Source organism: Rhopalosiphum padi, chromosome 1 (assembly GCF_020882245.1).
Source record: "Rhopalosiphum padi isolate XX-2018 chromosome 1, ASM2088224v1, whole genome shotgun sequence".
In the NCBI taxonomy this organism is placed as follows: domain Eukaryota; kingdom Metazoa; phylum Arthropoda; class Insecta; order Hemiptera; family Aphididae; genus Rhopalosiphum; species Rhopalosiphum padi.
This window is the reverse complement of record NC_083597.1, coordinates 25,227,558-25,244,185: the sequence shown is the minus strand read 5'-3', so window position 1 is coordinate 25,244,185 and position 16,628 is coordinate 25,227,558. Positions and strand designations below refer to the sequence as shown.

General features: G+C 28.0%; 2 protein-coding genes across 3 annotated transcripts in view; one reads left to right on the top strand and one right to left on the bottom strand.

Moving 5' to 3' along the window:
- Nucleotides 1-1,550: 1,550 nt before the first annotated feature.
- On the bottom strand, nucleotides 1,551-9,129 carry LOC132918591 (chromobox protein homolog 2). The gene is made up of 6 exons (XM_060979921.1): nucleotides 8,236-9,129; nucleotides 5,430-5,473; nucleotides 5,301-5,366; nucleotides 5,134-5,191; nucleotides 4,891-5,065; nucleotides 1,551-4,557 (listed from the first exon to the last, which is right to left on the bottom strand). The coding sequence occupies exons 1-6, from the start codon at nucleotides 8,287-8,289 to the stop codon at nucleotides 3,704-3,706; spliced, it is 1,251 nt and encodes a 416-aa protein (XP_060835904.1). The 5' UTR covers nucleotides 8,290-9,129; the 3' UTR covers nucleotides 1,551-3,703.
- A 2,086-nt stretch (nucleotides 9,130-11,215) lies between these two features.
- The window catches only part of LOC132918592 (ras-related protein Rab-37-like), a 31,182-nt gene continuing 25,769 nt past the window's right edge, over nucleotides 11,216-16,628 (top strand). The window contains exons 1-3 of one of the 2 annotated variants that reach the window (XM_060979925.1): nucleotides 11,216-11,484; nucleotides 14,347-14,562; nucleotides 14,867-14,977. In XM_060979925.1, coding sequence (XP_060835908.1) covers nucleotides 14,368-14,562; nucleotides 14,867-14,977 — 306 coding nt within the window. In that variant the 5' untranslated portion in view covers nucleotides 11,216-11,484; nucleotides 14,347-14,367. Of the gene's footprint in view, nucleotides 11,485-12,938; nucleotides 13,183-14,346; nucleotides 14,563-14,866; nucleotides 14,978-16,628 lie in introns of those variants that run through there. The other variant, XM_060979924.1, reaches the window with a different exon arrangement.

The window sequence follows — 16,628 nt, the reverse complement described above, 5'->3', positions numbered from 1 at the left end:
GTTTATTTCAAATATTTTTAATTTTCCAGTTCAAAATAATTTTTTAAATCAATTAAATTAATACATATCCATAATTCATTTGCTGCTATATATTTTATTTTATTTTTTAACAGTAATTGAAAATGAAATAAATAAGGGATCAAAAGAAATTATCACTATAGATACCTAAATAAAGTAAATAATATTTTACTATTTTTAGTTTTTAATTAAATGTTAACATTATTTATGGTAGACAGATTTTAGTAAGTTATAATTATTACTAATAATAAATAAATAACTTTTGCATAATTGAACTACTCTTTTACATAAGTAATACTTTGAATATAATTTTATTAATCTAAACTTAATTGAAATATTATAATAATTTCTCAAATATTAAATCCATATTACATAAACTGATGACCTGTTTATTATATTTTCTAATTAATACTAAATAAAAGAAAAGCTTTTAAATTCAAAATTTTTATAAGATATTAATTTATAATAGCTGAATATCACAATATTATATTACTAATTTATTTACATTAAATAATATGCAATAGTATCTATTATTCCTCTTTCAGAAATTGTTTGTAACCTAACTTAAAAGTAAAAAATTTTGATCTATACACAGATTAATAGACTGGATCATATTACAAATATTACACTTTCCACTCCTCAATTTCATTATACCCATTTATATTACTTGATACTTCATCAGTTTTTTTACACAGCTTTTCAATTTGATCAAGTTTTCCAATATGTTTCTTCCCTCTCATTATCTATATTGCTTACACCAGTTTAATGCTTTTTATATCTTAAAATTAAAACTCACTGCTACAGTGGCACTAACATTTTTAAAATGTGATTGGACAATTTCAAAAATATTCAATTTGGGTGGAAGGGATGGTAAAAATATACAGTTACTCTTAATAAAGTCATGTTGATGATGTTCAAGATGTTAATATGTTAACATTTTTCAAGAAGCCGGGCCATGGACTTGGTGGCTTAGTGCTACCGCAGTACTAGATCTTGAATTTTGAGGACCCCAGAGCAATAGAAAATATTGAGCCTCTTAAAAAAATGTCATTTAAGTACTTATTTTCATCAAAAATAAATTTATTCTTGGAATAACCAGTATTTCACAGCTATGATAAGCACTGTATAGCTCGCACACAATTGTGGTATTACATTGCTTTATCAATAAAAATACAATACATAGTTAAGCATAAGTGAAATAAATAAAATTTTAATTTGTAATGTTAAATCCCCATTTTTACTATTTTGTTCTGATAAGTAGGACATTTTGAAATTGGTACTCATACAAGAGTTAGATATTTTAATATTTGATTTAACTGATTAATATACTTAAGCATGGATAAATTACCTAGCTTTTAATTTTTTAATATTCATACATAATAAAGCAAAAACAAAAATATGATGTATTGTATTTTAAATACAACATTTTTTTTTATATCTTGAACACAAATGAGAATATTTGGATATCATTACAGAACTTCAACATTCTATTTTTATTCATAACCAGTTAAAAAAAAAAAAAAAACGAAAAATTATTTAAACATCCTTGACATTTATTACAAAGGCACATATAACTATAGTAAAACTCCTACAATGTAAATATTGCAACACAAAAATATGCCACTTATAATATCGTGTCCTGTAATTAATACTTTTGCATCAAAATTCACAATAATTAATAACAATAAAACGTTACATTTTCATAGAAAAAAAAACAATACATTCATTTCAATTAGAAAAGACCGGCCATGACTAGAGAGATGAGTATAAAATAGAGAACAGCATTATAACGCATTAGTTTTGGTTTTTATGGGAATTTCGTATACAGTTAATAATAGTTAAGAAATCGAACAAATAAAAATTAAGGTTTAAAACAAACCACAATATGCCTTACATATGATGATAAAAGGTAGTTGGACACAATATTTTTTTCCATGTGAAAACTTAAACGAAACAAAGCATATATTTAATTTTTAATAACATTTACGTGAATCAACCAGTGATACAATTACGTAAATTGTTATTTAAAACTTAACTAAAATAATCAAATAAACACAATAATTATAAATTAACTGTTGTATGTTAGAACTTAATTTACTATTAATTTGTTAAGGAAGTGTACCGCTCTCCCATGAAACAATAAAAAAAAAATTAACAAAGTAATAGTACGGCACAATCCTTAAACCAAATAAAAAACTACTTTGTATTTTTTTTTTGAATATCGGGTGCTAAAAATCATAGTGAAATTAACGTGCAATCATAATTATAATAATAATAAAAATAATATAAATAATAATGTTAAAAAAATGTTGGGTAAAATAATAAATTAATAAGTGTAAAGAGGAAAAGCAATGAAGAGAAACATAGTTTAAACAACAAATAACACTTATAAATAATTATAAATATTAAACTAGAAGAAAATATAATGTACAAGAAATTAATTTTAATATTTTTTTTTTTAAATTTTTAATTTATTTATGTTTTATTCATTCCTAATTTATTTATTTATTTTTTTTTTATTAGTTTTCAGATTATTGGAAATAAATTTGATTCCCCTATACCATTTTAGAAGAACAATTTAGACTATAATATTTATTTAACTTGAATTTTTAACAATTGTTATAGCTGTTTACACTTTAAATTAAGCCTGGAATATATAATTTTCTTTTGCTATCAGCAAATATAATATTATAGTATGTATATAAAACAAAATTCAAGACAAACTAGAGATCATTTGGGTTCGATAAAATTGTTTCTGTGAACTCACTATTAGAGGAAATCAATAACACATATGTTGAGTAAATATACAATAATAAAATTAAAACTTAAAAAATATGATGTACATAATTAAATAATCGCATAATCCATTATTATAAAATCAAGTGGTTCATTATAATATTAATTATTATTAGGTAATCTATAAATACTGTTATATTTTAAATTGACTCTTAGAATATATTAGGGAAGAATGTTGGGCATTGTTTGTACTTATTTTTAAGCACATAAGTCCGATCTTAATTGCTCATTTAAATATAAAATTAACATTCAATGCATTATTTGATAAAAGTATTGTAACAAGATTTGATTGAAATATATTAATACTATAAGGGAGAAAATAACTTGAAATGTGAATTTGTTTAGCTATATAGCTCACAAAAATCAATTTGAAGAATTTTCTATACTTACTATACAGGGTGACGTATAGGCTTGAATAAATCACTGATATAGATTTTGGTTGTCCAAATGGAAGACCTATAAATTCTGTCAAGAGCAATTAATGATAAAACATTTAATTGCAGAAGTACAAAAATGTTTACATGAGAAAATATTTGCAATTAACTTCATGTCAGAACATTGAGTGAGCAAAATACAAAATATTTGAATCACTTAAATTACAAAATTAAAGAATATCTCATATTATGAGATGATAACACAGCTTAAAAAATCATCCAAACATATAACCTCTCATTGTTTCAAAATTTATATATTATTCAGTGCTTGAAACACAGCTTCATCAATCACCCTGTATATATATATATATATAAAGTTTTAAAAATATATTTATATTTTACTAATAACTGTTATAACTATCTATTTATTAGCCATAAAGAAAAATATTGCTCCTACCATATTATATCTAACACCATAGGATTATTATTTAAATAATATCTCAACATAAATTTTGTTAAATTCTAGTTTCAACACTAGACTTAAAAAAACCTTTTTCTGTTTTACATTCTCTTATTGTCACAGTGTTCAAATTAACTGTAACATCAGTAATAAATACATTATCTACAACTGGATTACGTGCAAGCCAATACTCGGGACCAGGGTTTGCCAGTATCGTCTTGTACTGTAAACGCTGAGTAGGAGTTTCAGCAACAGAAGCTGTATCAAGTACCTGATGTTGACCTCCAGCCCCTTGAGTGACAGCAGTTGCAGCATCCTCCTGTGGCCTAGCTGGCTCGCCAGATGTTCGGGAACTGATGGGTGCTGCTGCAGCTAAAGTATCTCTTGACTTTACACTTGTTGGAGTACTTTGAAGAATAGCCGTCAGGGTCAAATGTTGATTTTCAGGTGCCGGAGAAATTTGATTTGTCAAAACTGCAGGAACCGCATGTTCTGACGTTTTTCTCTTAGGAGTTCTACCACCATCTTGAGTAGGTACTACTGAAGGCAAACTATTGGTGTTTTGGATATTGGTGGGAGATTGTAATTTGGGCACTTTAGAATCTGTCACAGGTGGACTAGTAGTTATAGTTACACCAACTTTACCAGATTCTTTAGACAAAACCTCTGCTTTGCGTTTAACTTTATGAGGTTTAGGTAAAGGTGGAGGTGATTTGGAAGACTGCTTCGGTGTAGATGGTACCAAAAGTGAAGGTACAGGTTTCACCACCGGAGATAATTTTTCTTCTTCTCGTGTATCATTAACTTCTATGACTGGTGTCTTTTTTTCTTCACTTATCTTTTCTTCTTTCACTTCGACCTTTACAGCTGCATTTAACTTTGGCATTTCTGCCAATGAATCATCATCAACTGTAAAAAAATGAAATTAGAGAATCTGTTTTTGAACAAATAAACAATAACATTTTTGATAATACATATTATGTTATTAAATAAAATTATTAATTTTTATTTGATTACATCTGAACTATTTTTGATATTTACACCACAATAAACTAAAGTTAATAAAAGATTTGAAAAAAATATATTTAAGTGTTATAACTTTTTGCAAAATAATTCATTGATTCATTAATTATGAACTAAACTAAATCAAATATAGTATAAAAAATAAATAAATACATGATCCACAAATACTATAATATGTATTTATATCATAAAAGCATATTAAAGGCATTTAAAATGTACTTGTTTTATCTTCTTCGGTGTCATCATCGTGTCTGGGCAATAAAGGTGCACCATTAGTAGACTCTGGGCACACTTCAGTTTCGTCTTGGCTGTTATAGTCAGGTACATCACCATCGGCAGTTTCATCTTCATAGTCACTTCGGATGGGTTCTGTAGTTGGTGTTTCTATGTGTGCCTAGAATTTGCCCAAGTATAAAAATTTAAGCATTCAATCCTATTTTTTTTTTTTTTTTAATAACTTACACTTTGTGTTTTTCTTTTAGGGCCTCGTTTATGAGAATTATTATCTGTACGTGTTTGACTAAAAATAAAATATATAGATAATAGGTAGGTAACAATAATTATATACATGTAAGGAATCAAAAGTACTTTCATAGAATTATATTGTAGATAAATGATAGAATAAATACCTTTGTTCAAAAATATCAATAAGTCTGGTGTCAATAATATTTTCTTCAGGTTCCCAAGTGTTGTGCCTAAATATATTTAAAATGGATGTTAGTATCAAAATTAAATAATTTTATATTTATATAACATACTTAGGTCCCCATCCTTTCCATTTTACATGATATTCAACTCTGCCCTAAAAAAATTAATAATTATTAATACAAATGACAATAACATTTATGTACCTACTTAATTATAAATTTAATTTAACTTTTATTCAAATTTCCAAACGAGGATACTTTTGAGAATATATTTTTAATGAAAGGGTAAGCATGGTTAATTAATTTAGATTAAAATCTTTTGTAGTGAATTTTAGCAAGTTTTTTCACTATTTTTAAATTTATGTCTTTATGGGTGCTGCACTTGTTATATACCACAAATCACTTTGGATAAATCTTAAGGTGATTGATTGAAAAACTTGATAGGGTGAATATTTGCGGGTTTAACATGGTAAGCTGAAGTAGATGGAGGCAAAAGTTAAGTTATTTTCATCTTTGTTTAGTGTAATTTGTCAAAATTAAGAGATTGTTATGCCCACATTTATTGTCTGTTGTACAAGTGCATAAAATAACAAATGTATGGTCAGCAGTTTGCTTTTAGCTTTGTTAGCTTTAATATTATAGAGAATTGATCTATTATGAGACTTAATGATAAGAACTTTTTCTATGTTTGTTTGTAAAATTTTAACAATAATTCAATTTTCTATTGAATTTTGCATAAATTAATTAATTTAGTTTCAAAACGCTCATAAATCACTTAAAATGGAAATATCCTAAAAACTTACATATGAACACAGAATAAGTTTCATAATTAGATTTGATTCACTCTTATGTCTTATATTAAAGCTAATAAGTTAAATGATAATTGCTGAGCATAGATTTGCTATGTTTCGGACTTGTAAGACTTGTAATGGGGGTGAAATATCATCTTAACCTTTTATCCATTGTAAATCTACAGTATGCCTGATACCTAAATATAAATAAAATTATAATTGAAATAAAAAAATATCAAACATGATATTTTATCAAAAACACTGTATCGAATTTAAAACACGTATTAACTACTAAATATTAAGCTAATGATAAAAAAAATTAATAAAACTTATAGGTAGTGTTATTAGAAAAAATTAAAGATTTATAGCAGATACAAATTAAAAGGAGAAACTTATTATCATTTTAGGGTATTAACAAATATTTTCCCTCCATTTATATCAAATTCAATATTTCTAACATCCCTTTAAAATATGATATAAGGAATATTGAAAAATAAATATCTAAAATCTATATAACATATCAGTATTAGAACCATTAACAAAAACATTTTGAATTCTTTCAAAATCAAGAATACCCTAAAATTAGTATTTACTAGCTTTACAGCAGCTTGGGACTAAGTTCCAAAAAAACTATTTTAAAATGGTGAAAGTTAAGTTTTAAGTTTTATAATGATATATTAATCGAGTCCCAATTTTTATAAAAATATATGCTAGTTGAGTCCCAAATTTTATGATATATACTCGGATATATGTTAGTTGTTAGTTGAGTCCTGACTTTTATAATGATATATATTAGTTGAGTCCCAATTTTTATAGTGATATATTGGTGGAGTCCTAACTTTTAAAATTCAGTAAAACTTCATATATCTGGACTTCGCTTAATCCGGGAAACTGTAAGTATGTCTTAATATGTAATTATATTTTAACTTTGCATTGAATTATATCATGTAAAATATTATATTTAATACAATTTTCTTAAATTTATAATTTATGATTTTTGGATATTTTGTTTAATCTCGACTTTCATTAATTTGGACAACCTAGAGCCCCAATTAGTCCGGTTTATTGAGTCTCTACTGTATATACTAGTTGAGTCCCAACTTTTAAAATAATATACACAAAAAAAATGTAATCCTATTATATTATAATAATTATAATATTTACTACTAGGTGTACTAAATCTTAACAAGTCAAAATAATATTTGAGAATTGTTAAAAAACAAAATGTTTAAAATAGATAGGAAGCTACATATATAAAATTATAAAGTGCAGTTACAGAAATACAGAAAACAATTTTTTTAATGATACCTATATTTATAATAAAAGTGTTGATAATCATAAATTACTGTTCTTTACTATATTGTAGTGATTACATACTTAAATGAGAAGGACAGAACAGTTATAGTCAACATCTATAAAATAACTACTCTTTGTTATAGGTAGTTAAGTTTTTATCCCTGAAACTCAATTGTTATTGTCAGTTTTTTCTGTGGCTCAATAATATGTTTTTTTTAGTTAATGCATAAATGGTATTTAACATTTTCATAATTAAGAATATAAATATTCTAGAAAAGATCAAATTCAAAATTGGTCAAATATTCACTATCTCAATTATCATGGTTTACTTTCTAAAATGGATAATATTAGATGGGTATAAAATATACCTGTTTTATGTGTATATAAGTACAATATCAAGTTATAAAAATGATTTTATGAACATCAAATCCAATGACTACTAGCAAAACATTACAAGAGTACTGTTATAGACCATAAGTCTTTTATATGGACTACCTACAATTTTAGTATTCGACCCAGTTAACGTTTACAACAAAACAATCCTAGACAAGACAACAATAGATAAATGCCATTGCATATAAAAGGTATACCTAAAATGGGTTAATAACATTACTGATATGATCTGATGTCACTCAAAGGGGTTACCTAAAGATCATCAGATACGAGTGATGGGCAAATCATGACCAAGGAAGTAAACTAGTGCAGTATAGAAGTTTGAAAAAAATAATGTAAAAAAAGGGCGCGCAAGTCGTTATCAAAAGTTGGTGGTAGGTAGGTCGTGAAGGAGATGACATTTCTCCCGCGTAGATGGAGGACGAGGTAAGACTTACCTTCCTGACACGCTTCTTCATGAGCTTTTCAGCCGCGTACACTCGGTCGCCCATTGGTGAAGATTATAGTGCACACGACAAAATCGAGAAACAGCAAAAATTATGTGGGACGACGGACACGCGTGACGACGACGACGGCGACGGACGCGATAAACGGTAAACGACGACGACGGCGGTGGCGGCGACAGCAGCAAGTTGACGGACGACCTCCTCCTGACGACGATAGGCAACGGTCAACAGCGGCGGCAAAGTTAAGAGTTCAGTAATAATCATAAAAAAAAAATAAATAAATAAAAACGAAATTTTAAAATTAAAAAGAACTCTACATGTGTACACTTAAAAGATTAAATAAATAACAATTAAACGATGTTCACGGACGGCGAAATACCGTACACGGCGGACGGTTCATAGCAATTATTCTGTTTCGACACGAAAAATAATAATAAGTAATAACATGTAAACACAACAAATATTTACGTCGCACGCACACGCACGCGAATCACAACGTAAAATGCGGTGTGACCAACCGTATCCGGTGTGTGCCGCGGCCACCACGTTTCGAAACCGGAAAAGAAAATAAAAAATATGTTTTTCAACACGCACGTCAAGTCGGCAACGATAGCAGTGTTGCTGTATTCTATAATTCTATATTTCTATGCCTTACTGTTGGATGTACGCTACGCGGGAGACGGTTAACGCAATAACGCGATATTTTGTATTATATCGATGCTCCGTAGGTGAAATACTGAAACGTTCGTGTTTGTGATTAAAGCGACACGCCGACGATGATCGGATGGATCACTACTGACGTCGTCGTAGACCGTTCTGGGCGGTGCTGTTTCTAATATGTTTTCTATGTCGCCGCGTATCTATCGGCTCGTTGGCGAGGCGGCGGGTGGACGGACGGTGCCAAGGAGATCGCGACGGATATTCGCGCGAATCCGACACAAACTGGTTTTTGCAACACGCCCGTCGCGGCGCCGGCAATATATTTTTATAATGTTATACCTACTTAATAATATTATATTATTGTTGTTGTGTACTTGCGTCCCGCTATCGGTTTAACGAGGGGGGATTAGCCACCTCTTCAAATTTAAACCAAGTCCTTGCAAAAAAAAACTTTTTCGTGTCATGAGTTCAATGTGTAGAATAATAAATTACTATACACATTATTACATTATAATATATAGGATGATATGGTATATATTATTATAATTTAAAATACATTATTACTTATTAGTTATTTGTATTATAGATGTAAATGTTAATAATACATATTTTAAATTATTTCAATTTTTGCAGTATTACAGTGAGACATACGGGCATTGGTTCTTTTTCTTGTAAGTTGAGTTAAAAGAAATAAAACGTACAGAAAGTCTACAATATCACAAAATAAATTCAATGATCTAAAAAGTCATATATTCATATACCTATAGAGCTTTTATAATAATATTGGTAGGTAATATAAATATAAAATTATCTAAATTATTGATTAAGATTAGTGTGTATAATTATAAAAAATGTTACATGTCCTTATCGTGTAGACTCAAAAAAATTGATTTCTTTTTAAAGATTTGGGGTGTTGACTGACTTATTTTAAGCTTTGATTTCACAAGACTCGCTGTAACTACAACGCGTATAGGTATGCACATTAAAGGAGTGTGTGGCCTTTCGTCTTATTTTGAACTTTGATCTTCTAGGACTAACACCCATGTAAGTATGTAACTTAAAATAATATCTTTTAGTCGTGTCCATATCGATCTAGCTAGGACTCTAGGCTAGTTTTTTCCAATTGGTGTTCCGCGGAACCTAAGGGTTCCGTCAGCTTGTGTCAAGGGTTTTGGAAATTTGGGAAAATATATATTAATTAATATAATATTTTTGATTTGAACTATGATTTAAATATAGAAAAGCCCCAAAAATTAAATCGGGGTTCCACAAAATGTTCAAGCTCCTGCAAATGTTCCACGAGTAAAAAAAGTTGGGAAACACTACTCTAGCAGGCGACGTTGTACCTAACCGTCCTAACCGTAAGTCCATAAACATATACTTATGTCGTCGTTATGCGTCATAATTTGTATTATAAATTAATATTATATATTAGTGCAGTAGGCTGCACAGTATTTTAGCTGTTGCACCGTTGAGACTACTAACCGCACTCGGTCTTAGGTGCACGCGCGCATCGTCGTCGCTGCAGCAAGCCTCGTGGCGTACAACAAGTCTGTAACGAGAGCAGCTGCAGATGTGTTTTAGTTTTTCGGCGCTCATACAATACAATAATACAATGCGCGTACGTACGCATAATAATAATATTATAAACCTTCCCTCCGGTACCGGTTAGTTAAGACGGTCGCTGGCGGTGAAGGGTCGTCATTTGGTAGGGGTTGAAAAGGACAGATGAAACGCTCGGAGCGCGCGCGCGTGCATAAGATATCATCGTGCTTCTCGTAGGTTAATAATTTAGGTATTCCAGGAGGCACCTACCGCCACCACCGTCGTCGTTACCAATCCGTCTAGAAGGGCACGTTCTAAACACTGCAGCAGCAGTAAGGGAGTACGTATATTAATACATATAATATGGGTACGACGAGTGTATGACAATAGTAAGACGTTTTGCCATTGTGTTCATGGGCTCCCCTCTTAAAGTCTTAACCATCTCACCACCCCTCGAACGATTTTGGCGTATTAAACGCGCAAACCAAACCGGATTTAATTTTAACGACTGTTTTGCGCGCTACGACAATCGGGCGCCGCCGTTATTCATCATAATATTATATAATATAATACATTATATCATATAAGTAAAAAACTACATTATAATGCATGTTATATCATTCTAGATTTCTAGACGATAAATGTCATAGCTCATAGATCGTAATATGGTAAAATAATATGTAAATATAATATAATATTATATATCAATATAGGTAAGTAGATAATATTATTATTATTGTACATGTGGTGATAATATTGAATTATAGGGACCAACCACCCGCGGTTTATGTAATATTATTATGGTTTTTTCAATGCCGCGACTGGTGTGAACAGCGTCCGGGCCGAAGGCAGCCGTACCGGCGCGGCCAGACAAAACGCAAGCTGTTCACGTGCCGGAACATCTGCCGCTCTGCCTGGTGTCTAATCAACTGTTGTCGCGGCGGCCGGACGGACACCCAATGAAATTTCACCGCTAACTAATGCGGCGACGTCGGTCAGCAGGACGTCCGTAAAATAATAACAGGAATACACGATGTGAGAACATTAAAAAAATGGTCTTCTTGAGACTAAAGATGTATAGTGTGTAGCCATGTAGAGGGTGAGTGGCGATAACAATAATATAATATAAGGTTGTACATAGCACACGAACCAACACTGCGCAGAGCAATTATACAATGTATATATATAATATTATAAGTACCTACCTATAATTGGTATTCTATATAAACACTAAACGCCTTTTGTTTTTTTATTCTACATACACAAGCATCAGCTAATTTACTATACTTATACCGACCTCGCTACTATTTATTTATTCCATACAAACGTAATATTCACTAATATTCCTATTTATATATTATATATCTTAATTACTGCACATACGGGGCAGCAATATATGTAGAAAAAGCTACACCTGAATTTGTTTCATGAGAAATTATTATCTATACAGTGAACAGTGAACACTTAAAGAAGCATGCATTACATATTTTACACCTACATCTAAAAAAAATAAGAAACGATAATGATGAAGAACGATCGATAGTTTGTATCGGTATTATACCAGCCATCATCAGTAGCAGAGATTTATAAAGATTGTATTTATATATAGCACTTAAAAAGTATAAATATGCATTGCAATTTTTCCTTGAATAGGTTTCATGAAAAACTGTGTCAAAAATATGTAATTAGAATGAAGTGCACGATGCACATAAAAAATACACGTGTGCATCTCAAAAGAAATGTTATTCTGTTACGTTTTCTCTACTTGTTGTTTTTTTTTTTAAATAATTTTCAATTACACATAAGTAATATTAATATTTAGTATCATCGTAAACAAAGTTAAAAACTCATTATTTGTTTTACAGAAAATTAAATATAACTATATATTATATGATTAGGTACATATAAATTATAATTACATAAACCGTGATTTAAATAATATTATTTATTAATCTTATTAATAGATTGCACCTAAATAATAATAAAGAAGTACAATTTTTTATAAATTTAATAAGTAATTAGTCAAAAATGCATTAAATGTCATTTTTGAATCATCAAAACCCTCCGAACTACCCTTATTATACCCATATCTGAGAAGATTCCAGTGAGCATACCTAAATCATATAAATTAAATAATGATAAATAATAATTCAACAAAAAACAATAAAGATATATAGTCTTAAAGTTCAAGTTTTAAAGAATTTAAATAAAAATATGTACTTTACTATAATAACTATAATGTTGATTGAAGAGTAAGTCAGTTTTAAGTCAAGTTATGCAGTGTTATGCTTTGATAAGTTTAATTATAATAATTATGTCTGGCTATATAATTATATACTATTCGCAGTGTAAAACTTTTACCGATATAAATTATATAAAATTATTAAATATTTAGATGTTATAGATCTAGATGTATTTAGCATTGATATGATAAGTGTATCTGTATCAATAGTTGTTTATATAAAAGGGTCAAAAGGTAACAGAGCATGCGCTACTGTGTTTGGGAAACTCCCAAAATTGATTGTTTCGCCCCAGTTTTATATTTTCTCCTCGAAATTCTTCATAACACAACAAGTGTTTTTGTAGACAACATCAGCTACAACCTTAAAAAATATGTTTCGTCAATTATGTTTTTACCCTCCTTTACGACGACCAAAACACAACAATTATTGCAATTTGACTTTAAAAGCTTGATAATTATCTACAACGCAAACACATTTAATGATGAAAAAGGTAAGTTATGATGATAATACGATACATTTAATATATATAAACTGAAGCTTAAATATAATTTTTCTAAACCAGATATTATATATGAGTATATATCGCATATTTTATGGGTAAAATAAAATTATATATACATAATATTACTAATTGACTTAATGTTATTTTTATTTACTTTTAGAATTTTGCTAAGTATGTATATAAATATATAGGAGGTATAAAGTATTAATTTTTAAGACAGATAAAACAATTAAATCAAACATTAATTCATTTTTATTATTTTATATCATGTTGTACTATTATTCTTATTAATTATTACCTCTTATATAATTCATTGTATTTTAAAAGTTGTAATTTATGAGCTTACGCTTTAAGTACAACATGCATATTATAATAAGTAATTGAAGTAAAATGTTTACAAAAAAAATTATTATGTACAAAATAACAAATGACATTGTAGAGATGAATGCAACAATTTAAAATTTCATGTTCAGTTATTAAGACACTAAAATGTAAAGTTTATTTAAAAATAAGTACCTATAATGCAAACGTTTATACTTTTTAGATACCAGATGTATAATTCATAACACGTAGACATATCTTACGTGCTAGGGCACCACTAATATTTAATCGCAGTTTATAATTTTATATGTCTGTCGTTTATAAATGTTTCATATTTAATTATTAAACTAATACGAGTACAATATGTACATTTTAACAAAAATGTAGTTAAAATTATTTGTCATAACTCCATTATAATTATGTATAATTTTGAAGGTTAAAATGAAATATTTAATATTTATTGATTGGAAATTTAAAATGTATACAATTTTACACTCGCGACCAGTAAATCGAATTGTATGATATTTTTTATGAAAACAGGAAAACAGGTATAAAATATGTTGACAAACTTTAATATATTTATTTTTAAAATATACTGCAAATATAGTAAATTACAACCTATATATTATATTATACTATATTATAGTTGTAGAGAGAACATTCATAATTTATTAACAGATTCTACTCAAATTTTTTTAACTAACTATTTGAATAAATGTTAGTAGAAATAATAGACATTAGTATATGTCGTTAAAATAATAATGTTTGATTTGTCTCTATTAATATTTAATTTGATCGATAACTTACTAAAAACTACATTATATGTTTTAGATAAAAACACCGGTGTTAGCGATGTCACTACATGACAATATAAGTGATGACGTATTCGAAAGCATCGAAGAGGCTGAAGTTAACCAAAACACCAACAATTTATCTTCCATAGACCCGAATTATGACAAAAGGCCTTCGACGACTGGGTACAAGGATTATAAACCCCCAAGTACCACAAGAAAGCCTTCGGATCCATCTTTAAAAATTGTACACAAGGTGAAAAAATATTTTTATTTAAAGTTTACACTGCATCTGTTTTAATAATATTTAAATATAAAAATTAAATAAATTATGAAAAACAATTATTATTAATTTATAATTTTTTATGAAGTAATAACTTTTTAATAATATGTATAAATACCTACATAGGAATTAAATTAAAACTGAAATTTTGATATTTAGATTGAAAATATATTGTAATTACTTGTTTTAAACATCATTGTGTGCATAGAATATAATATATACTAGAATATATATTTTAAATTTTAAATAACTTTGCTAATCAATATTCAAATTTCAGACTATTTTACTAGGTGACAGTGGAGTAGGGAAAACATCACTATTGGTTAAATTTGACACGGGAAAATTTCAGACTGGCAACTTTTCTGCTACCGTTGGTATAGGTTTTACAGTAAGTACAATAAACATTATTAAATGATTAAACTATAAGATATTTCAATTTAAAATAAATAGCTTTAGTAATTTGTGTATCAAACTTTATATTATAGTTGCAACCATAATACTCACGTCTTAGCACATTAACATAATATATAATATTATCGTTTTATTCAATTATTTGTATTGTATATTTGTGTATTACTAAGTCTGTTGTTTTTAAACATACAATGTGACTTGATATACCTATGTCCTATATAAATGTATAATATATTCTAGTTATGTAATTAAATTTAGTAATTATTGCAAGTGTCTACCTATTTTTGCATACTAAAAGTTCACATTAATAATATTATACAATTATTGTTATTTTTATTTTTATTGATTATTAAATACATTTTTAAGAGGTTAAATATTGTCAAACTATTTAATATAAAGGTATATAATTCAAGCTATATGATTTTTATACTCAACTTTTATATTTAAAAGCAAGGGTGGCTTTTAGTTGCATTCCGTAGTAAATATTACTTTTAAATGGAGGAGACATTGGGGTAGGTACATACTAATTGCGGTTCAAGTTTTTATGGGTATATACTAATTAAAAAAATAAAATTTAAAATTAGGTATATATTATATGTCATAGAGTATATGATTCCATATTATTCTAAACATAATTCTCAATCCCATTTTCTTTTCATTATTACTATTAGTAAGTTAAAATATTGTTTTATTTTAATTTTATTTATTTTTTAATGTGTCATATTTTTAATTATGAGCCAATAATATATAATTTTACAATGATAGGTGTTTTATTTTTTCTGTCTAAAGACACTTTTTCTAGTAGAAAAATGTTCCAATCATCAACTTTGAAGTTTCTGGTAAAAATTGAATCTAATTAGTATTTTGTGTGGTTAAAATTGAAAATTGTCGGTACTTTTTAGAAAATCAGAAAAATTTACGAACATTTGTTAACATTTTAATATTATCAAAAATCAGATATTAAATGCTTAGAAACCAAGGTTACCAAAAAGTTAGATCGTTTTCTGTCAAAATCGTTTTTTATCTTGTGCAATAATTTATCATTAAATTCAAAATTAACATATCCATTACAGTACTTCCTCTATAACGAAATATACTTGACACCTTATGTACAGCAAAGCAGTTATCTACTTGACAGCTTTTTTTTTTATTATATCATATTGTGGTGTATTATGTTACTGGGAAAACTTATTCGAATACTTTTTACTAAATTTGATCTTTTTAATTTGGTTTTCTTCTAATTGCACCACAGTATTACCAAATGTTTTGATGTCTAACACTTTATTGGTTTTGCAATCATGTAAATGAGTATTTCTTAGTTTTATATGGGTATATCATTATACATTTTTCAAAACATCTATGAACACAGACAAATTTATATTTGTAATGAAGAATATTCCAATGAACTTAAAATAAAAAGACTCAATGCTGTTAACAAGTTGCATAATTGGTATTCGTCTTTATTATTAAACGATCATCGATAATATTGCAGTTATGATAGACACAAGACACATATTATAATGGTAAATATGAATTGGGCTACAAGCCTGTAACTTGGATATAACAGAAAAGAAACAAGTGCTACAACATTATTTTTTCTAAGTTTTCGGGATGCTATCTACTAGTTT

Coding starts and splice junctions, on each gene's coding strand:
- LOC132918591 (XM_060979921.1), bottom strand. CDS start 8,289: ATGGGCGACCGAGTGTACGCGGCTGAAAAGCTCATGAAGAAGCGTGTC. Junction 5,474..8,235: donor TGAAGAAGCGTGTCAGGAAG/GTAAGTCTTACC, acceptor TAATTTTTTTAG/GGCAGAGTTGAATATCATGT. Junction 4,558..4,890: donor CACCGAAGAAGATAAAACAA/GTACATTTTAAA, acceptor ATTTTTTTACAG/TTGATGATGATTCATTGGCA.